At 43.6% G+C, this 21,926-nt stretch overlaps 1 protein-coding gene across 1 annotated transcript; it reads right to left on the bottom strand.

The window, feature by feature from the left end:
• Positions 1-2,853: 2,853 nt before the first annotated feature.
• Positions 2,854-20,860, bottom strand: LOC101823255 (short chain dehydrogenase/reductase family 16C member 5). The gene is made up of 7 exons (XM_040741492.1): positions 20,728-20,860; positions 17,209-17,555; positions 12,498-12,629; positions 10,061-10,160; positions 7,685-7,829; positions 6,418-6,543; positions 2,854-3,168 (listed from the first exon to the last, which is right to left on the bottom strand). The coding sequence occupies exons 2-7, from the start codon at positions 17,539-17,541 to the stop codon at positions 3,069-3,071; spliced, it is 936 nt and encodes a 311-aa protein (XP_040597426.1). The 5' UTR covers positions 17,542-17,555; positions 20,728-20,860; the 3' UTR covers positions 2,854-3,068.
• Between the last annotated feature and the right edge of the window lie 1,066 nt (positions 20,861-21,926).

Below are 21,926 nucleotides of genomic sequence, written 5' to 3'. Positions count from 1 at the left end.
CCATATCAGGTTTTGTTTAGTAGCCCAAATATTCCATCATGTTTTTCCTCAAATTCTGACTTGCAAAAGATGAAGTTGGTCTTTAAAAAGCTTCTCAGATTCCACTTGCATGGCTGCATTGGGTGTGGTGTGGCGATTTTAGCATTAGGCCTCTGAAGTCAGTCATAAACTTTCCTATCTTGGCACCTACAGTGCTTGTCTCCAAGTTGAAGCTCTACCTTCCAATGTGATGACACCAGAAGAGGCTGTTGGTGTCACGTGATTACAGGAGGCCATGAGGATGGGCTCTCTGGGTGGAGTACTTTTGCTTACAGGAAGATGAAAATCTCTCTTTCCGTGCACACGAAGAAAAGACTGTGTGATGACATAGTGAAAAGCTAGCTGTCTGAAAGTCAGGAAGACAGCCCTCACTGGAAAATAAATTAGCTGGCATCTCCATCCTAGATGTCAAGTTTCCAAACTGAGGAACGAATTTCTGTTGTATAAGTCACTCAGTCTGTGATATTTTGTTATGGCCATTCAAACCAACTAAAAATAGCATCATAATATAAAACCACCTGTACTTAAAAAAACACATGTATAATCAGTCAAATTACTTCTTATTAGAGAACTCCTCTTGGTTTTTGAGGAGCAAGCATCCCAATGCTGGATAACATGCCTCAGAAGGCAGGGCGGCCTCTCTAGAGGACTCAGTGTAGTTTGTAGCCACTGTTTCTTCAGACTTGTTTAGGCGCTTGGCTCTTGATCACGGCTTTATTAGGACTAAGTTTCAGCTAGAGACTGGTATGAAATACGCTGGGGAACACTTGCTCTCTAGGGCCATTAAATCACCTGGTTATTTGTCACCCTCTAGAATCCTCTAATTTACATGTGGTCTCTTCTCATAGAAGTGCCTTAAGTTAATCTGAATTTGTTTAGACAATTTTATGGGTATTATAAAACCACAATTGAATTTCAGACCTTTGTAGCAGCCCAGCTGAGATGCACTCCAATTAGAAGTAATTGCTGTTAATGCTGTTATGATGTGGTGGATGCCCACTCAGTCTTGGACCTTTGTTCTGTTGAATTCCCTAAGAGCCTCTTCTTTATCCTTCAACTAAATAGACAGCCCCAGAATACGTGCTCTCAGAATTGCGGTATAGGAGCAATATTGTGCCTCTCTCTTAATTAACCTTGTTAGCCAAGGATTTACAGCATCAGTTGGTTGGTCTGAGGGGTCTTTGATCATCTCACTACATATCCACAGTGGTGGAGGATGCCTGTGAGAAATGAAGTGCTTTGCGTTCTTTGGCATACACTACATTCCCTTTTTAATTCTTTGGGGCATGATGGAGTGGTTTTGTTTAATGAAATGATGTGTGCGAAGCATTTAGCTTAGTACTGGACATAATAGATGCTAGTCATCATTGCTATACCGACACGATATTTGAGATTGAATGTACAGGAACAGAACCAGCTTCTAGGACCAAGAAGGATACTTGAGAGCACGCAGTCTGTAGTGTCCCTGGATCTGACTGACCACAAAGAACATCTCATCCAGAAGATACTTAGATTCTAGATTTTCTTGGCTTTTACAGAGTCTGAAAAGATAACTTGCCCTTCCAGCCCCACCAGAAGAAAGACACAAAAAGGAACCCATTTCTCCCACAGGGTGGATGCTCCAGCAGCTTGGGAATCAGTTGCTGGGATATGGTAATTAACGTATGTTTCTTAATCTTGCTTTTCTTGTTAATTTACAAAGCATGAAAGCAGTTTGCCAGTTGATTAGACCTCAGGAGCACAATAGTGTGGAGGCAAGGGTTCCTCTAATGAATACAGATGAATGAAATTGTTCAATCTGTGAAAAACAGCTAACTGTGAATCCCAGCTTGAATTACTAAGTTAAACAGTGGAATCAACTCTGGGTGTGGCCTTGGGATCAGTAGTAACAACAAATCTAACTCAGTAGAATTTCGTTTTCAGCGTTAGAAACAACCAGATTTTGATCTCACCTTGAGTAAAAATGTGAGAGTCTGGACTAATGTCACCACCAGAAAAGTTCTGATGTGTGTTTGACAGGTGTTCGTCTAACAAGTGACACTTGTTAGGGCACTGTGCACTGGGATGCTTAATACTGCTAACCTGACAGGATCCCACCAACTATGAGAGAATTCCCTGTCTGTGAGGGGTTACCTGGGGTAGGTAAACTAGGTAGGAAGACCCACCCTGTGAGAGGCACCGCTGCATGGGCTACATGAACAGTGGAGGGCTAGCTGGGCACCAGCATCAATTTCTGCTCCCTGACTTCTGGGTACAACAACTCCCCCACACTATGGATTGTCCTTTCAAACTGAGTCAGAGTAAATGCTCTCTTCCCCAAGTTGCTTTTGTTACGTGTTCTGTCACAGCGTCTGGAACAACGGAAACAATAGGTCCCTTGCACACTAGTGGCCTGGATCAAAGGAGCCAAACTGAGAATAAGGTGATAGGAAACCTGCATTTTTGTGTCCTCTGGATCAAGGTCTTGCAGCAAGGCACTCATTGAGCCTCATTCAGCCACAGCCACCTGCTCCATAGGAGTCACCATACTCAGGGCAGCTCTCTCTCTCCTTCAACTAATTTTTTTGTTTTATTTAAAATATTTTTAATGGAGATAGAAGTTAATCGAAATACTCCCACACACTTTTCCTCCCTCTAGCCCTTCCCAGTTACTCTCCCTCCAACTTTTCTCACATCGCCCCTCACATAGATAGCGTCGTTTTCTTTGATTATATTTGTTACACACACATATATGTGCATACATAAATATATAAAATAGAACTCGCTGAGTCCATTTTTGCTGTTTGTGTGTACATGGTTTCACTGATAGAGTTGTTGAAATGACAAAGGGCTATTTTTATTTTCTAAACAAACAAACAACAACAAAAACATTCAACAAAAACGAAAATAGTAGCATTGCATTTAAATGACACTGGTCCATAGAAGAATACGGGTGCTACCTGTCTATGGGTTTGGTCAGACAGAAACACCTTTCTTCTTTGAAAGAAGCCTGCTGTATCAATGGGGATCAAAGACATTGGGCTTGGAATTCATCTTTGCATTTTCTTCTTTTGGCCAGTGAAGCCATCCATCACATGAAAGACTCCCAGATAGTTAGCTATGAGCAATCCTGTCTCGACAGGCAAGAAGCTAAAAAGAACACAAGAGTAAATGTTTTTGGCTATCAGCTGTGAAAACATCATTGCTAGGTCAGCCGAAGACTGTCACTTTTGCAGATGAAGTCATTGGTCATGCACTCATCACACAGGCTTGGGCTTGGAGGTCTCCTGCACTGCTTAGGACATTCATGCTTACAATACCACCAATTCAGAGCAGTGTGTGTGCCCTAAAGATGTACTGGGATTGTCGGCATGTTTGGAGTAGGCAGATTTGCCCGGAGATTAACTTTGTTACTTTCAATACCAGCTTAGGCAATTTACCAGCTTGTACACCTCCATATCCTCAGATATAAACTGAGGCCTCTATGAGGATGAGATGCAACAGATCCTCCTGCAGCTTACCAACCAAACTAAGATCCTAAGATGCTCCCCACTCCATCCCCATCTGTGCCTGGGAAGACCCACAGATACCCCTGACCATATCCAGCACTCTGCCCCGGTTGACCTTGACACCTAAGATTTCAGAGTGAGTAAACTGACAAGCAGATGCAGAAAACCTGACATTTGTTTGGGGGCAGTGTGAGGGAAAAGGTCTGTGCCCCCTTTTCCTGTTTGACACATAGAGGCCTCCAAGTGGTCTGTGTCCTCCACAAATTCAGGGCTCTGGTAAATTGTTAACATACTGGGGACTTTTTCCACCAGTACCTAAATCTCCACTTGTTTCCCTCTGTCACTGCACCTCTGAGGTTCCCCTTTCTGACTTAATACTTAAGCACAGGACTTATGATGCCCAGGATTGCTTCTTTTGGTAGGGGTGAGAGTCTTGAGACAGGGTCCCACTGTGCAGCCCAGGATGGCTGCAAACTCATAGCAGTTCCCCAATGCTAGCATCAGAGGTATAAGACAGCCTGCCCACCTGGCCTACTTTTCCATTTCCTTTGGTTTTCTCACCTGACAGCTATCCCTGAGAAGACAATTTCTGTCATGAAAGGGCTGCTTTGTGTCTTATTCTTTATATAACCCCAGATCCTTGAATGGTGAGTGGTGCATGGTTTACACACTGCTTTCTGTAAGTTTGAGTGTGTGTTTCATGTAATTTCTCTCACTGACCATGCTTGTTTTTCTTCTACTTCTTCAGAGAGATCTAGTCTTTTCCCAAAACATGTCCCAGAATGGATATACCATTAAAGTGATATAGCTTCCACAGTTATCCAGAGTAAAAAAAATGAAGCGTCATGTTCTTAGAGTTAATTTTGTCATAGCACAATCTGTTACTACACAAGACATACCCACTGTGCTGAGGGGACACGTACTGCCCAATAACTAGATATTATGCTAATCTGTATGTACTGCCAAACACTATCATTGTGGATAAGGCAACAGAGGCCTGGAGAACACACAGCACGTAAGAATTAAAGGCTTGATAAAGACCAGAGTTACAACCTTGGGTTTCAATTGCTACTCAAAGATCCCTTGTGTGGCTTCCATAGCCCATAAGCCACAGGGATCCTTCCTGCTGTAGAGGGCATGTGGAAAGGGAAAAGGTGTAAGAATGATTTCTGGTTCACTGCACAAAGAAAATAGAATTAGTAATAGGAAAAAGCGGTTCTGTCACTGTTAGCCATGTGACAAACTTGAAGGCTAATGCCTATACTCAAACATTTGAAGACTGTCATTATCATAGGGAGCAGAGCTGTGTACAGAACTGGCAGACCAAGAGAGAAATAACAAGAGATAAGAAGACCGATTCAACTTGAGAGAAAGTGGTGGCTGGCAGTGGAGTATGTTCTTTGTGAAGGTGTGGTCCCTGTCAGGGGAGGTTCAAACACACGAGGCATCACTGAAACTGAACTGAGAAACTGGGAATGAACAGTGGGCTCACCAATTCAGCAGCAGCCTGCACTTGAGCCAGAGTTCTCTAGTTGTTGCTGCTGGATTTCAGCACTGAAACTCACTGGAGTGCACAGGGAGTAGTCAACCATGCTCTCTTTTCCTCCCTCCCTCCCCCTTTCTTCCTGTCTTTCTTCCCTCCCTTTCCCTTATCCTTCCTTCTTCCCCCTTATCCTTCCTTCTTCCCCTTCCTTCCTTCCTTCCTTCCTTCCTTCCTTCCTTCCTTCCTTCCTTCCTTCCTTCCTTCCTTCCTCTTTTCTTTCATTCCTCCTTACCACTCTCCTTTCTTCGTTTTCTTCTTGTTTTTCCTCTTTTCTTCCTATGAACTTTCACCCCTCCCTCCTTCCTTCTTCCCTTCTCTTTCTCCCTTCATCCCTCCCTCTTTCCTTCCTTCTTCCCCTCTCTTCCTCCATCGTTTCCTTCCTTCTTTCCTCCCCTTTCCATCCCTTCATCCTTTTCTCCCCCCATTCATCCCTCCCTCTTTCCTTCCTCCATCCCTCCCTCCCTTCCTTTCTTCTTTTTTCTTTCCTTCCCTTCCATCCAGCCTTCCTTCTTTATTCCTTCCTTTTTATTTATTTCATTTCCTTCTTTCATTTCTCCTCTTCCTTCCTTCTTTTTTCTTTCTTCATTTTTTCCTTTCCCTTCCCTCATCCTTCCTTCCTTTTTTCTTTCCTCTCTCTCCCCTTCTGTCTCATTCCTTTCCTTTTCTTTCTTACTTTTCCCTTTCCTTCCCTTCCATTTCCTTTATCTTTCGTTTCTTTTTTCTTTCTTCCCTCCCTCCCTGTCTTTCCCCTTTCTCTCTCACTCCTTTCTTCTTTTCCTGTTTTCTTTCTGGTGTAGGAAATCAAAACCAGAGCCTTGTGTATGCTAGGAAAGCACTCTACTACTATTCTATATCCAGTCCTCTTTTGCCTGGGTTTAAGCTTTTCTTCTGGAGTTCTTTAACTACCTTATCTGTGAAATTTAATAGCAATTGACAGTTTTACCAATATCGCAGATTCCTAAGGCATCTGGGTGACTGTACTCGAGGAAGCACAGATCCCATATCTATGCTGACATGATCACGATCATATGATGAGTGTAAGAACATCTTTACTAAACAAAAACCAAATAACTTTTAAATCTACCCAGAGCTCATCTTGTAAGCCCGTTAATTTTTGACGATACTAAGTTGTTAGAGAGGGTCCCTGTAATCATAGTGGTGGGCACTATAACTGAATAAATTTGAGACTGTCAATAAAGGGTCATGGGGATGAAAATCAGTGTGGAGAAGATTTTCCTTTTACAAATCCATCAATTTAACTAGCATTTTCAGAGTGACTCTTCCTTGTAGGACCTGGAATAATCTGGTGATTGGCACATGGGGAGACATGGAGGCTGTTATCGTTACCTTTTTAGGAACATAATGAAGTATAAAAACTTTGGAATATACAAGTATAGCTTCTCCTGCAGAATAGCTTGTACTATTTTTCTAACTGCATATTCTGGGTCCAGAATTGGTAACAGAGTAGGACACCTAAAGAAAGACAAAAAAATCAAATTTATAAGAATTCATTCCTTAAGGTTAGAGATAAAGAATGTATAAGGCGACTTTGGGGATCCCCTGTGGAGTGCCTCACCTCGTGGGGGAGCTGAGGGAAGATGTAATGGGAAGTTGGTGGGGGGTGGGGGAGAAGGGGAGGGAGAGGGAGCTGGGTTTGACAAATGGAGCAGGTTTGTTTCTAATTTAAATAGAAATTAAAAAAGAATGTATAATACATTGCCATACCAGTTTCTCTCTCAATCCTTATCTATTTCTATATTTACTCACTTATTGTCCAAGTACTAATAGTACAAGCATGATGTGAAATGTAAACTCATTGTAATTAATGTATTCATTTTACAAATAGTCATCCAAGTAAAACCTTATTTAATGGTCTGTCTAAGAGTGAAGTGAGTTAGTGGAAACAAACTGGGCTATGTTCATAAGATGTAAAACTGGGCATTTGTGTCTGTAAGGGTATGAATGCGTTCCCCCAAGTTTACCCTTAAGCACAATCACCACATGATGCATCTGGATCAGGAGTTGGATACTGGAAAGTAATTAGGACACAAGAGTGGGACCATTGTGAATAAGATTAGTGCCCTTATGGGAAGAGCCATGGTAGAGGTGGACCTTCCCTCTGTCCTTTCCTCTTTTTTCCCCTTGGCAAACAAGGTCTGACAACAAGAAGGTGGTTATACAACTCACTCCATCCAGACTCTTGAACTTACAGCCTATAGTGCCATGAGTAGGACCTGTCTGTGGTCAGTCCACAATTCTGATGTTAATCCAGTCATGTGGAATTATTTTAAGGATTCCACAAGGATGTTTTCCTTCAATGACTTCTGGTTTTCTTAGGCTCAGAGAAGTGCACTGCATGACACTGGGTGACAGAGAGAGACTTTGTCCAGGGCAGGAAACAGAGAAGCAGATTGAGGGCCACATAATGGGTACTAGTTGGACACTGATGATAAACCACATCAATCGGCACCTTAAACAAACGTGTGAGATACAATTCTGAAACCACTCATGGGCCAGAAAATACTTTAGAAAAAAAATCAAACAACTCCCAGAAAAGAATAAAATTGGATGGGCAGTCAATTTAAATGCCTTTAAAAGCAAAAAGCATACTTACTTAGTCGTGCAACCTTCAAACATTCCAGTTTTTATAAAGAATGGACACACAATTGTAGTTTTGATCCCCTTTTGGTTTTGGGCAAATGTTTCGATGAACATAGATTCAGCGAATCCAAGGGCTGCGAATTTACTTGCACAATAGTCTGGAAGAGGAGAGAGAGCAAGCTGAAGTGTTCAAGTCTGTGTGGTCCTTGCATTCTATGTCACCATGCAGCTCAAGGACTGAATTCTTTATGGTTCAAAGATTAATGACAACCTTGCACTGAATAAGTCTGCCTCTGTCTTTCCAATAGCTCAGGTGATCATTAGCATCAATTTTCAGCAGTTCCATTGTGCTGGCTAGTTTTAAGTAAGCCTGACACAGTTAGAGTTATTGGAGAGGAGGGATCCTCAATTGAGACAATGCCATCATCAAACCTGTAGGACATTTTCTTAATTAGTGATGAATAGGTGAGGGCCCAGAGCATTGTGGGTAGTGTATCCATGAGTTGGTGGTCCTGCCTTCTATGAGAAAGCAGACTGAGCAAGTCATGTTGAGCAAGCCAGTAAACATGCCTCCATGGCTTCTTTATCATCTTCTGCCCCCAAGATCCTGCTCTGTTTGAGTTTTTGCTATGACTTCCTTCAGTTATTAACAGTGATGATGAAATGTAGCCAAATAATTCTTTTCCTCCCCAAGTTTCTTTGGTCATGGTGTTTCATAACAGAAATAGTAATCCAAATTATGCAACTTTATTTTAAAATGTATGCACAGCATATTTTTTAAAAAGCTATAATGGCACAGTACCTTTAACAGATTACAGAATGATATAAATAAAACTTTTATATGCTTGGCGTAACCAAAGTTGTTACATGACTTGCTTTTTTGTAGTGATCTAGAATCAGATGCATAATATCTCTGAAGTCTATTTGTACTGTCAAGTTTTTAAAGGCATTACATTAACGTCACTGGCAATACTAATTGCAACAGAAGATGTGGTAATCATTTCAGAAGTTCTTCACATGGGGAGAATATGTAGTAAGTAGGAACATGGGCCATGGAAAACGAGTGGACTCTGAGAGATGAGAAAGGCTGCTGGGTGCTTTCTAGACCATGCTGCTAGGTTCACTTACAAGTCAATGCTTTGTTGAGCCTGTGTCAGCTATTACACAGGCCATAGGATGGGCAGTCCTTATTTCAAATAACGTAACTCCAGGAAGTATGAACACATAAAAAATGCATAGAGTAGTAAGTAATATAGGGTTCTAAACAAGAAAGGTCAGCATGGTCTGTGGTATTCAGAAATAATTGTCCTCCCAACTGTAAACATCATACTGCCAGTAATGAGTTTCTCAAACATACAAAGATGAAGTTTCCAGAGTCAGCCCCACTCATAGGACCAGGGTTCTGCTAGCTCCCCACCACTATGGTAAAACAGTTGAGACCATCAATTTGAAAATAGGAAGGATTTATTTGGCTAATAGCTTTAAGAATTTTTCTTCACTGTTACTTGGTCTCATTGCTTTTGGACTGAGGTAGAGCAATATCATTGTGCAGGGGCATGATATCATTGTGCAGGGGCATGTGACAGAGGAAATTAGCTTACCTCATGGCAATCAAGAGACAAAGACTATGGCAGGAAGGAGCCAGTACATCAGTCTCCTCTCCTTGGGCACATCCCCATAGCCTTCTAACTTCCTTACACTTCTAACAGTTCTGCCACCTCCCAGTAATGCCAAAACTTTTAAACAAACCCCTAGCACTTTTGCACATAAGTACAGATAATGTCAGTGTGACAATTTAAAATAAAACTCCTGGAGAAGGTGAGTGTCAGTGACCTGTGCATACTATATGAGGCAGACTCCTGGTGATGGTGAGTGTCCCAAGTTAGCCTTTCATGAGGATCTCTTTGTCACCTGCCAACTAGGTTATCAAATTGGCTGGCTCTGGGAAGAGAGGTGAGACTGAAGTGTCACGCAGGCATTTAGCCAGTGGAAAAGTGAAAATTGCCCATTACTTTCCAAATTCTGTAGGTTTACAGTTAGGGACTACCTAATGGAAGTTCAGGAGAAGGCTGGTGGGCTCCTTAGCATCCTGCAACTGTGCTCAGTGAATTTGATCTCTGTGTACATAATTGTGTTGGTGAGTTTTCTGGCTCCCTCCCTGTCTCCCTTCTCCCTTAACTATAGGGGTTACATGAGACCACATGACCCCAAAGCACGCAGTCCAGGTTGATGTCTGTCTGTCTGACAGCAGTTCTGCTGTACAAAGCAATTCTCATTTACCTTAATGATCAGATTCTTAGTTCATTGACATTTTTATTATGAGGGCGTGGAGAGAATGCTAGTGACTTAGTGCAATCCTGCAAGTTAAGGTTGTCAGGAACTCTCTTACCTGCCAGCCCATTTACTCCAATTAGTCCAGCTGAACTTGAAATGCAAACCAAATGGCCATGGTTGTTAGCAATCATAGTGGGCAGGAAGGCTTTATATGTCTAAAAAGAGCAAAGGAAAGCTTTTAATACATAATAACACACTCGAGGCTTTTCTTAAATGTGCATACTGATACTGTGACTAAAACTTTTTTAAGCTAATGAAATTATCTAAAGACATTGAATATAAGAGCCTAAACATGTGTTAAAGAGTATTTTATGCTGTCAAACCATTATCTCACCATGAAATTGTTAAGAATACTAAAAGTTTATCTATGTTAATGTTTAATTTATATGTGTAATATAGAATATATTAATACAATATATAATGTTGCACATATATATGTATGTATAGCATTAAGATTACAATCCACACGCTGTAGGAAAGAATCATGAGTTCTTATGGACATCATTGTGACCACTGTAATCAAAAACTCATGCGTTCTTATGGACATCATTGTTTAGATGTTTGTTTCCTTCCTTGGCTTAATTCTGATCTTAAAACTTTTCCTAACAGACTTCATAAGACACTCTGCTTCCATTGAGAAAGAACTTCCTTTTTTTTTCTTTTTTTCGAAATAGGGTTTCTCTGTATTGTTTTGGAGGTTGTCCTGGAACTCTCTCTGTAGACCAGGCTGGCCTCAAACTCACAGAGATCCTCCTACCTCTGCCTCCCAAGTGCTGGGATTAAAGGCGTGCGCCACCAACGCCTGGTGAGAAAGAACTTTGTTTTAAATCAGTCTATATTTCCTTGAAAGGTGGTCTTTTATTTTACTAATTCAGAAAGTAAAGTATGTTTTTAGACAGTGGGTGTAGGCTGTGTCTCAGTCATACACAACATCTTCACTTTTCTTTTAACCCGGGAACTTGGTACAGGAAGAGCAATGAACTTTTGAGGAAGATGCCTTTGGCAACAAGCAGAAGTTAACCACAGATACAGACAAGGAGATTAAGAAAGTGGATTCTAGCTCAAAAATAGCTCATTGGGTGTTTGCTGTCTGTACCCCCCCACACATACACAAGCACACATAAAGCACAAATGAAAGGAAAGGGCATTTGGGACAAGAGAAGTAGTTCCAACAAGGACACAGTAGTTACTAACGTGGATCTTGCCATTTTTTTCTCCTGAAGATCATGTAGGACAGCAAGAACACCAGCAGCACTACTATACTGTAGCGATAAAGTGGAGATAGAAAACAAAGAAACCCCAAATGTGTGTCAAAGTGTCTGAAAGGAAGCTGGAGAAGGTGTGAGAAGAAGGGAGAGTGATCTTCAGCTCAAGAGAGAGCATTGTTTAGGGAAGGCTGAGATGTGAGCAGGACCGAAACAACTGCTTGACAAGTAGCGAAGCAGGAAGGGGGCCACAGGAAGAGGTGTGGAGAGTGGGTGTGGGAAGTGGTTGGTTACAGGTAAGGCCAGGAAAATGTATCCTCTGGGCCCTGGGTGCAGTACTGTGAAATCAGGGCTCAGGCCGTTGGTGATGGTGACAGGTGGTATACACTAAGAGAAGCTATGCTTTCCCCCAGGTGGGTACAGAGTGAGGTCTTGGTTAGACTAGGACACTCCTGATTAATACTTGCTCATTAATAATGCACCTTTTACTTCCAAATTATCCTAATCATGCCAAAATAGATTTACTCACTAGCTATTCTTGAAAAAAAAATTTTTAAATTTTGTGGTCCCTTACAAACACCTCTCCAACCTGCTACAATGAACACAGTCATTCCCTTTGTTAAGAAAGGGTCAGGCCCAGGACCTACTATAGATGGCAGACTTCATGGATGCTCAAATTCCTTTATAAATGAGTGAAGCTCTGCATAGAGCCACACACATCCTTGCTACACTTTAAACTGCCTCTAGACCATGTAATATCCAAGGGAGTGTAAAGCTGTGTAAATAAAGTATATTAGTTAAGGCTGATGACAAGGAAAGTCTGCACATGTTTGGAACAGACACAATATTTAAAAGACCATTTTGATCTGTGATTGGCTGGATACCCAGATGTGAAACTGACAGATATGAAATCCAGTTGTGCATGTAAGACAAGTGGACCAGCACTGACACTTGTCTCTGAAGGAACTTTGAAGCTCTGTCGCTGTGTAGCAGTTCTTGGAGCTGCTGGGCCAGGTTGGATCAATAGGGAACAACTGAGTGGACAAACCCAAAATTAAGAAGCTAAACAGGGTTGTAACTCAGTGGTTCAGCACTTACACAGGCTGGGTAATGACCCATGGGGATTCCTAATCTTAGACTGTGTAGGGATCCATGTGGCTTCCTAACCTCCCCCATGATTGAGATGTGTGCTTTATTTAGAGATTGATAATATTGTTACAGAGCAAGAGAAAAGTACTTCCAGTGTCAGAATAAGTTTGCACTTAGTATGAGAATTAAAAAAATCACCCATAAATGTGCTTTGAAATTGACATCGAGTGACTTTTCCATGAGCTCATCAGGGCAGTCGAGGAACTTCTTGCCAGTTACAATGCCAGCATTGTTGATGAGGATAGAGACATCACCAACTTCTTTTTTAACCTGAATTGGATAAGAAGAGTGCCACCATCAGACTAGTAATTCTGTATATGATCTCTTTCCCAATATTCATATACTCTTGACCCATACTTCATGCTGGATTCACATGCTCTTTGCTGATTCCCCACTGCACTAGATCTCTGAGCCCACCATGGCACTTCACTCTCCTCTCTAGCACAGACTTGCATGCTAAAATACGACTTTCCTTCTCCAAAATCAGGGCTACTACCACCACCCGTGTCCAGTAACTCTTTTGTGTTTTGCATCAATAGCGTATCATTTTAGTCAAGCGACAGATATAAGAACAGTGCTATTATAACCAAATAGCATACAGACCCCATCCCGGCTTACACAGAGATAGGGAGAAGGCAGGAGCCAATAAGAAGAAAGATGCTATGCATCTTGAACACAAGGCATATTATATTAGAATCTGCCTGTCTTGTTTTCTTCAACAGACTGACTTTCTTCTCTCTACCTCACACTTTTAGGAGCAAGGTCTGTGAGTCATGTTTGTTGCTGAAATTCTAGCTTGAAGCTGCATCCAGTCACTGTTACTTTAGAACGAAGGGCTCCAGGTGTAACAGTAGACCCTTCCCCTCTAACAAGCCTTCAGTTGGTCATCTTGGCTCCTAGTGCATGTGAGCCTCTCTAGGATGATAACAACTCTGGCATTGTCTGTGTTCTGAATTTCATCAGTGCAATTTGGACCATACACTAGCAGTCCTGATGACCACCATTGAGAAAGAACTACCATAGTAGTTACCATGGCTTCATAGAGGAGGTTCACAGCAGTTCCTCTTGTAATTCTAACTGTAAGTGTGTATGCACCCACGTGTGTGTATGTGTATGTTCATGTGTATATGGATTTGTGCATGTCTGTGTATATGTGTATGCAGGTGGGCATGTTTTTATGTGTGCATGAATATGTGTGCATGAATATGTGTGTGTGTGTGTATGTGTGTGTATGTGTACCTGACAGGATGGATAGTGGAAAATATATCACAGTACCACAAGAATGGTACCCGTGAAGACATCACTGTGGAAAGGTGGAAAGTTGCCGCTGTGGAAGACCTGGGCCCAGCATCAGGATGACATGGTGGGCATCTACCTTAGCTGACTAGGTCTGTGGACACAGAAACAGTGGGAACCTACAGTTTGTTCCAATTTTCACAATAAAGCACCAAAAAAGCTAAATATGTGTCTGCTTTGGAAAGTGGCTAGTAGTTTATCAAATTTAACTAGAATCACAGTCAAAAGTAGAAACTAGATTGCCCCACGAAGAGCAAATGTCAAAAACTTCAGAAAGAGATATGGAATGTAAACAAGAACCAGCTGTTATTTGTGATAGCCAGACCCTGGAAGCAACCTAAATGCCCCTCACCTGAAGAGTGGATAGAGAAAATGTGGTATATTTACACAATGGAGTACTATTCAGTGGAAAAGACAATGGAATCTTGAAATTTGTAGGCTAATGGATGGCACTAGAAGAAACCATCCTGAGTGAGGGAAGCCAGTGACAAAAAGACAAACATGGTATGTACTCACTCATATATGGATTTTAGACAAGGATCAGGGAGTGCCAGCCTACAATCCCACTGCCAGAGAGTCTGGGAAACAGAAACTTCAAAACCAATGACTGATGGAAGCAGAGGCACACACCCACAGCTAAACAGTGAGCTGAACTGGGACCCAGTGCGAGAGAGGGAGGACTGATGAACAAAGGGGTCAAGACTGGTCTTGTTTAACCCATAGAAACAGCTGACCTGATCAAGGGGGAACTCTTGAACCCCAGACTGATGGCACTGATCCAGACCCCCAAAATGTGGGTGTCCCTGAGGAGGCCTAGGCAATCTATGGGGCTTTGGGTAGTAGATCAATATTTATTCCTGGCATACAAATGGACTTTGGGTGCCCAACCTGCAATGAGGGATGCTCTTTCAACCTGGACTCTTGGGGGAGGGCCTAGGCCCTGACCTGAATGAAATGACAGACTCTGGAGATACCCCATGGAAGACCTCACCTTCCCTGGGGAACTGAATGGGGGCGGGGGAGGAGAGGATGGAGAGGGAGCTGGGATTGACATGTGAAGCAACCTTGTTTCTAATTTAAATAAAGAAATCTTAAGAAAAAAACCTGCTGGAAGGCCCTGGGTTGTCAAGAATGCGAGTATCTTATTCTAAACCTCCATGATGCCTGATGTAAATTCCCCAACAACGCAGGTTTCCCATCCCACACTTAGTACTGGCAGGCGGCAAGAAACGTCTGCTTCTGCTAGCAACTAGGTAGTCCACCGTTTTAGAAGTCAATTTTAAGAGAATTTCAGATACTACAAATAAAATTCAAGATGTCAACCTGGCTGTCCTTCCTTCCTTCCTTCCTTCCTTCCTTCCTTCCTTCCTTCCTTCCTTCCTTCCTTCCTTCGTTCCGTCCTTTTCTCCCTTTCTTCCTTTGTTCCTCTGTTCCTTTCCTTCTTTCTTCATCTCTTTCCTTCCTGTCTTTGTTTCCTTCCTTCTTTCTTTGTTTTCTTCCTTCCTTTCTTATTTCCTTCATTCCTTTCTTATTTCTTTCCTCCTGTTGTTTCCTTCCTTTCTTTCATTTTCTTACTATCTTTCTTCTTTCCCTTCTCTCCCTCTCTCCTTCCCTCCTTCTCTCCCTCCCTCTCTCCCTCTCTTCCTCCCCCTTCCTTTCCTTCCTTCATTTTTTATTTTAATTTGAGAAGAGGGTAATAATGATTGTGATTTGACTTGTCTGAATGCCACAGTCATTAAATACATAGTTATAATCCCTTAGTGCTTACACCAAGGATATGTGAAAACTGCATAGTCCCAGCTTGCTCATGTTTTACTGTTCAAAATAACCTGTCACTCAGAGGTACCATGAAGCAACACTGGACTTTCTAAATTCATGACCAAGCTATGATTCTGGGATACAAACTGGTAAACACTCAAGACTAAGCAGAGAGAAGACACTGGGTACCACTCCCAATTTTGCTCCTTGATCATTCTTCTGGGGACATGCCTTAAATATTCTTATAGTTTCCTGCTATCTAGGATAACAAGTGGAATGTCACTTTATAAGTAAAGTTGTTTCTCCTAAATGCAGAAGAGTACATTGTCAATACTCTTCAAGACCACAAAGTGACAAAAGGTGAACAACAATCTAGACTATGGCATGGCAGATCATATCAGAAGCCAATCAGCTGGGACAGAGATAGAGAGGTAATTATTTATAGAGCCTATATTAATTTGCTATTAAGATCAAGGTCTTCAGTGTAAGAGAATAGACTCATGACTGCTGCAGCCTGGCTAGGGAAGTCAGCATGTTAGGTGATAGAGGCTTCATAGGTAAACATGTGCAGCTGGCCAGTTGACTGCTCTTGGGAGTAAGTCCAGGTGAGTTTAATAGTTTGGCTCCTCAGAGAGCATCAGACAGCCTGTAATTGGAATTTCTGGTGAGAAAGAGGCAAAGTAGAAAGGCTATTGGAGGCAGCTGGTTTGGTTCCTCCCTTCCCACTGAACTGGATAACACTAAGTCCTCTGCTTGGCCTGGAGAGTGGTGCATGGTTTACACATGTAGGGATGTGGTATATACATCCTACTGTATTTAAGGACACAGAAGTCCTTCTGAGGGACAAAACTGTCTCTTGATGAGGTAACAGCCTCTCAATAGGCCAGTTTCAGTTTCCTGAAACTTTGTGAATATACTATGTTATTCCCAAAGAAGCATTTAGAGCAGTGGTTCTCACCCTTCTTCATGTTGTGGTGACCCCCAGTCATAAAATTACTTTTGTTGCTACTTCATGACTGTGATTTTGTAACTGTTCTGAATGGTAATGTAACTATGTGATATGCAATGTATCTGATACACAACCCTTGTGAAGGGGTTGCTCTACCCCGAAAGGGGCTGTGAGAACTGCTGATATAGAGGATTTAAGCACCAAGGCCCTAGGTTCAAGTCCCACTACCACTAAAACCAAATAAATGTTCTCAGGATAAGATTAGGATTACCTGTGTAAAATACCTATTCTGATGAAAGCCATGGAGGGAGGGCAGGCATAGCCTGGATTTAGCTCAAGCTAAACAGGGTGCAAGTATCCTCCTTATTTGATCTTGGACAAAGCACTGACATCTGTTTCTGACCCTACAAAGAAAGATGCTTCCACAGGTTGCCCCTCCCTACACTACAGTAATGCAATTGGCATGTGGTAGGGGTGTGATTCAGAACACAGGGTGCCACACAGGAATCAAGGAACTCAAGTCCTGACCATACCTTTGCTAACTGTCAGCTCTATTCCTAAAGTGAACTCCACACCCACTCAGATTCACTGTTCCTGTTTTCCAAAGGGGGTAATAGTTTACCTTATAGTGCTATAATAGGGGTTTTAGCATAACATTTGGCATACAATAAGAATGAAAAAAATTTTCTATATCCTATTCCCCCAGATTATTTTTAAAGTAGAGGGATATTGGAGACAATTGGAAGGTACTGAGACTGACAGGTCAATGAATAAAACTGATGCATGCCAACATAATCGCATAGGACTCTTACAGCCCACAACACGCAATGAGACCCCAAGATGTACCTGGTCGGCTACTCTGTACACGTCTTCCTTTTGGCTGCAGTCACAGGTGTAGGCATGCACTCTGGTGGCTCCTGCTTCCCGAGCTATCTGGAGGGTCTCCTCATTTGCCTCCTTATTCACGTCCCAGAGCACGAGCACCGATCCCAGGTGGGCAAACTGCAAGGCTAAGAGCCTTCCGAGTCCACTCCCAGCCCCTGTTATAAGGACTATTTCGCCAGCAACATTCTTCTGTGGTTTGGGGATCACTTGAAAAAGCAGGGCCTCCAAAATACTAAACAGTGACTTTCCTAAGAAAATAAGCGCGTCCTTCACCGATTCCAAGATGGAAGACATGTTCCCGCCACCACCTTTAAAGCAAAAAAGAGTTTGCTCAGCTCCCCTCTCTGAAGAAACTGCTGAGAACATGGTGCAAAAGTCCTTTCTGGTAGCTGACACTGACCACAGTGTGTGCTATCTGGTACAACTTTCACACACAGCATAAGTTCCCTTCCGATCTACATGCCAGCAATGTGTCACACAGCAGCCACACTTGTTAACTGGCGACTGGAACCAGCTCACCTAAGGGGTGTGCCTGTACCTCTTTCCAGTTAACCTTTGCCTTAGTGGCTACATGTCCCAATTCGATGCACCATGACTATGTCACATCATGATGTGTATGATCTTACGGTGTTCCGGTTTTGTCTCCTTTTAGGGTTTTTCTTCCTCATTTGCCATGCAGCTCTTTTATGTAGTGATGCAATTTAAGATTTGAAGCTTCAGTTTGGTGTAAGAGTGCTTGCCTAGCAGGTGACTTCTGTCTTATCCTCAGCAAAAGAGCAAAAGAGATTAACATAAAATACAAAGTTGTAAAACCCTATCTGCATAAACTATCTGAAGAGAAGTGACTGGTTTTCCATCAACACCCCAAGTCTCTTCCCGAGACTGGGGCCCCATCAGTCAGCTCCTTTCACTTACAGATTTGGTGAGACAGATTTGGATGCCTTCTCTGCCTCCTATGTCTTTCTGGACCTCTCTCTCTTCTTTACCAGGCTTGGGTCTTAGGAAAGTTCTCTACCTAAGGTGGGAACGCTCCATGATTTATCATAGCTCTGGCTCACAGAGAGTGTTTCGCAGATGGTACCAGTTTTCTTGGGTTCATAGCGCACATCACCAAAAAGGCACCAGCAGGTTTTTGTGAAGGGGTAAAGGGTTTCCCTGAGGAGGATGTTCCATTGAGAGGCTCAGGTTCAGGTACAGGTTTCCAGAGATAGAAGGACGGACAGTAGCAGGCTTTTACTTTGCTAGTTGGCTGAGGACCAACTAAATGCTGTTAATGATAATGGGTGGTTAAGGTCAGTTTTCGAATGGTTTAACACATGGTTTAACACACAGTTGGTATAGCCTAAGCTAGTTCCTGGCTTGTTCTACAGATAAGACTGACAGATAAAGAGAATGAGTACATGACCTGTCCAAGGTCACTGTGCTAGTATAAGGCTAGGCTGGTTCCATGTTAAGCTCATCAAGTAGCAGCTTCAGCTGGTTCTCTGCTCTGGAGCTGGGACCTGGTTTTCTCGTAACTTCAGCACCAGGAACCCAATTATTCTGGTTGAGGAAACAGAGTGTAAGCACATAATTGAATCGTCACAAGCAATAGTGTCATAAAGAAAAGTTCTGGGTGGAGGGACGCTTGATCCAGATTGGAAAGAAGCAAGAGGGAAGGATGGCAGGGGGTGTGACCTTCCAAACGATGGGAGAGGTGGCTGGGGAGTGACCCTCCCAATGATGTGCAGCAGGCATCAGAGATCGGGCAATACTTGGTGGGTCTTGAGGCAGGCTTGATCTGTGCCTCTTGGGCTTTTCAGGAAAGTAGCAACACTCTTGGGAGGGGACTGAGGTTCTGATCTGTGGTTCAACACTGGGCTTACTCTACTTTCAATGCAATGACTCAAACCTTTGCCAGATTTTCTCTGATTTATTTCCAGAGTAGCTTTTGGATGATTGATCAGGCCTCTGAGGAGGCAGTCTGTGATGATATTTTGAAGGAAGACTCCCATTTTAATATGCAGTCATAGGGTGTGTACCTGTGGCCCTGTCAGGGTATATATCAAATTTTACACATAATGAAGGGACACTCTGGTTGTCCTTCCTACAAGGCAGCATCTCACTTCCATTATTCTTCCTATAGGAAACACACAGCAGGTGACCCAGCCAGGTCACTATGTCCCCTTTCTAGCACCTGCGATCTCCTTCCAGAAGACAGAGCCCTGCTCAGGGTCTCCAGTCCTGTGCAGAAGTGTCAGGATGATGCAAACCCTGGAACAAGGCCTGGGCGAGGTACTTAGGAGCCTGGTATTATGTAGTAGCCACCATGTCAAGTTTAAGGTGTCTTCTGTATACTCACATGCAGTGAGGACAGAGACTAATATTTAGGCTGGAATGCTGCATCTGTCAGTGTCTTGCTTGGCAACTTTGGTCGGAATCATTTCATTGCTGGCATCTCATCTTCTCTAAGAAGCTAATGCTCATGCAAATGCTACTGCATGGGGAGGGGCGTGAGGGGGACTGCAGGTGTGAGTGTGAGCAGTGCATGGCCACTATTAGTTTTCAAAACCGGTTGGACAAATTAAGAAGAAACAAAGGTAGGCATCAGCCTGCACACAAATGTCACCTAGGGAACAAAATTTGGAAGAGTTGGCTGGGTTTTAGTCACAACATCATCTCCCCATCTCCTCCTCAGTTTCCAGAAGGTGGCATAGTCAGAACAAGAATGCCTCGCTAGGAACTGCAGCCCAGCACAGTGATTCTCTAGTGCTGTCATGGGCATTTGTGAGGACACATGGATCAATGTTCTCTGGCTATACCCTTGAAAGGTGATTATAGTAAGTACACCGACAAGCAAAAAGTGAGTGTACACCACAACTTTATCGTAATGTTTCCTTCTTAGGAAGATACAAGTGTATTCCATTTAATCAGGCTGAAAGCTTGGCATCTTCATCCCCAGCCCAAAGGCTGAGCTAACTAGGCACAAAGTAAGCCCACGACACTTGTTTCCAAGTGCAGGGTCCCTATGCAACAATACTGCCCTGATTGCGGGGAGCAGATGGACATGGTCAGGGCAGATAGATTGACAACTACAGTTCCTGAAAGGGGTGAACTAGAGGTTGCAGGGAGGAGGCTGTGTGTGTGTGTGTGTGTGTGTGTGTGTGTGTGTGTGTGTGTGTGTGTGTGAGCGCGCGCGCGGGCCTGGGAAAAATGCGTGAACAGGGCCAAGCAGGTTTCACTCTGTTCAGAAGCTGTCAGCAGTGCACCCCCGAGGGAGAGATGTCTGGGTTTGTCTTGTACACCGCTGTTGCGGTGGAGGCAGATACATTGCTGTCTCGGGCTTGGTGCTAGTGCTACCCTCCCCCTTCCAGACAGCAACAGTGGCTGAGGTTCCCCTGAGTTAAACTTTCATGACTGGATCTGGCCACCCTGTGGCTTTTGCGACCTTTCTAGGAGCAGCCCCCGAGTCTGGGATCCCCCTTCCCCCCCGCAACTCACCTCACACACAGCTTCCTCTCTGGCCACAGACGTCCTAGGCCTCATTCACCCAGGTCCCTGGCTCAGCGTGGTTTGGGCGTTTATCGCAGGGCAGGTTGGAGCCCATGCCCAAGGGCGGGGCTGCGCGCCCGTGGGGGTGGGGCTGTGCACACACACAACTCTGCTCACAGCATGAGTCAGGAGTCCTTTCCTGCAGGTGGTAACTGGATAGTGGAGACCGAACACGCGCCTCAGTACTGCCCATTCTTTAAAATGTCCCATGCCCAGGCGGGGTGCAGGATTGTTAAAACAGAAGCTTTGAGTTGAAAAGGGCAGAATCAGTGGTAAGAGACCTCCCGACACACAGGTGTGTTTGCAAGCACAAGCAAGGTTTCACAGGATTTGGGGACCAAGAAACCTGTAGTTCAGGTCACAGCTGTGAAATTCTTGAACGCTGTCTGACCCCATCACTTGGAACCTAAAGTCCCAGGTGTCTGAAAAGAACGTGGTGTGAGCTTGGGATATGCCGAAAGTGGGTGGGCTGTGGCTGGGGTGCCTTTGGCTCAGGCGTCTGGCCAAGGGAGGGCTTGCTTTAACAAGTTGAGGTTGAGAAATAAAAATCGAGTAAGTGTCACTAATGTACTATGAACTGTTTCTAAAACATTGTTTGTGTACAAAGACCCCAACAAAACATAGCTATAACGTAACAGCCAAGAAAAGAAAGTCAGTAAAATTAGCGAGTGTCTGATGGGAGTATCTCACTACTGCAATGGTTATGATGGAGGGGAGGGTTTCATGGGTGGCACCACACCGAACAGGAAAAACCAGGAGCAGGAACCAGCTTAGGCTGTATGTAAACTTCCAGAGTGGGAAGGGACAAAGCCAGAGCGAGCGGGCAAGGCGGTAGCCAGGCTTTATCTGGGACAGGCTCGGGCAAGAAGGAAAAGCCTGGAAAAGCAGGGGCAGGGGAAGCCTTGACTGTGATCTCAGTGTGTAGAGAAGTTTGCTTGGCAAAGGCAGGCAAAGGTTTGGGTGGCTGTTCTGTGTGACAGGCTTGTGGGCATTGCTGTTAGGTTAACCGCCATCGCCCAGTCACATCTCTGGGGAATCACAGAGTTTCTGAAGAGTGGAGACCATGAATGGTTGTATCCTGAGGAGTCACCTCAGATGCCCCTAGGGGCCATGACAGAGGGCAGCCAGGCAGCCTGGAGGGAAGAGGT

Source organism: Mesocricetus auratus, unplaced genomic scaffold (assembly GCF_017639785.1).
Source record: "Mesocricetus auratus isolate SY011 unplaced genomic scaffold, BCM_Maur_2.0 Super-Scaffold_6730, whole genome shotgun sequence".
Taxonomy (NCBI): Eukaryota; Metazoa; Chordata; class Mammalia; order Rodentia; family Cricetidae; genus Mesocricetus; species Mesocricetus auratus.
This window is presented reverse-complemented; position numbering and strand designations above follow the sequence as displayed.

Coding starts and splice junctions, on each gene's coding strand:
- LOC101823255 (XM_040741492.1), bottom strand. CDS start 17,541: ATGTCTTCCATCTTGGAATCGGTGAAGGACGCGCTTATTTTCTTAGGA. Junction 6,544..7,684: donor TTTGAAGGTTGCACGACTAA/GTAAGTATGCTT, acceptor GTCTTTCTTTAG/GTGTCCTACTCTGTTACCAA. Junction 3,169..6,417: donor TTCATTATGTTCCTAAAAAG/GTAACGATAACA, acceptor TGTTCTTTTTAG/CTTCTTGCCTGTCGAGACAG.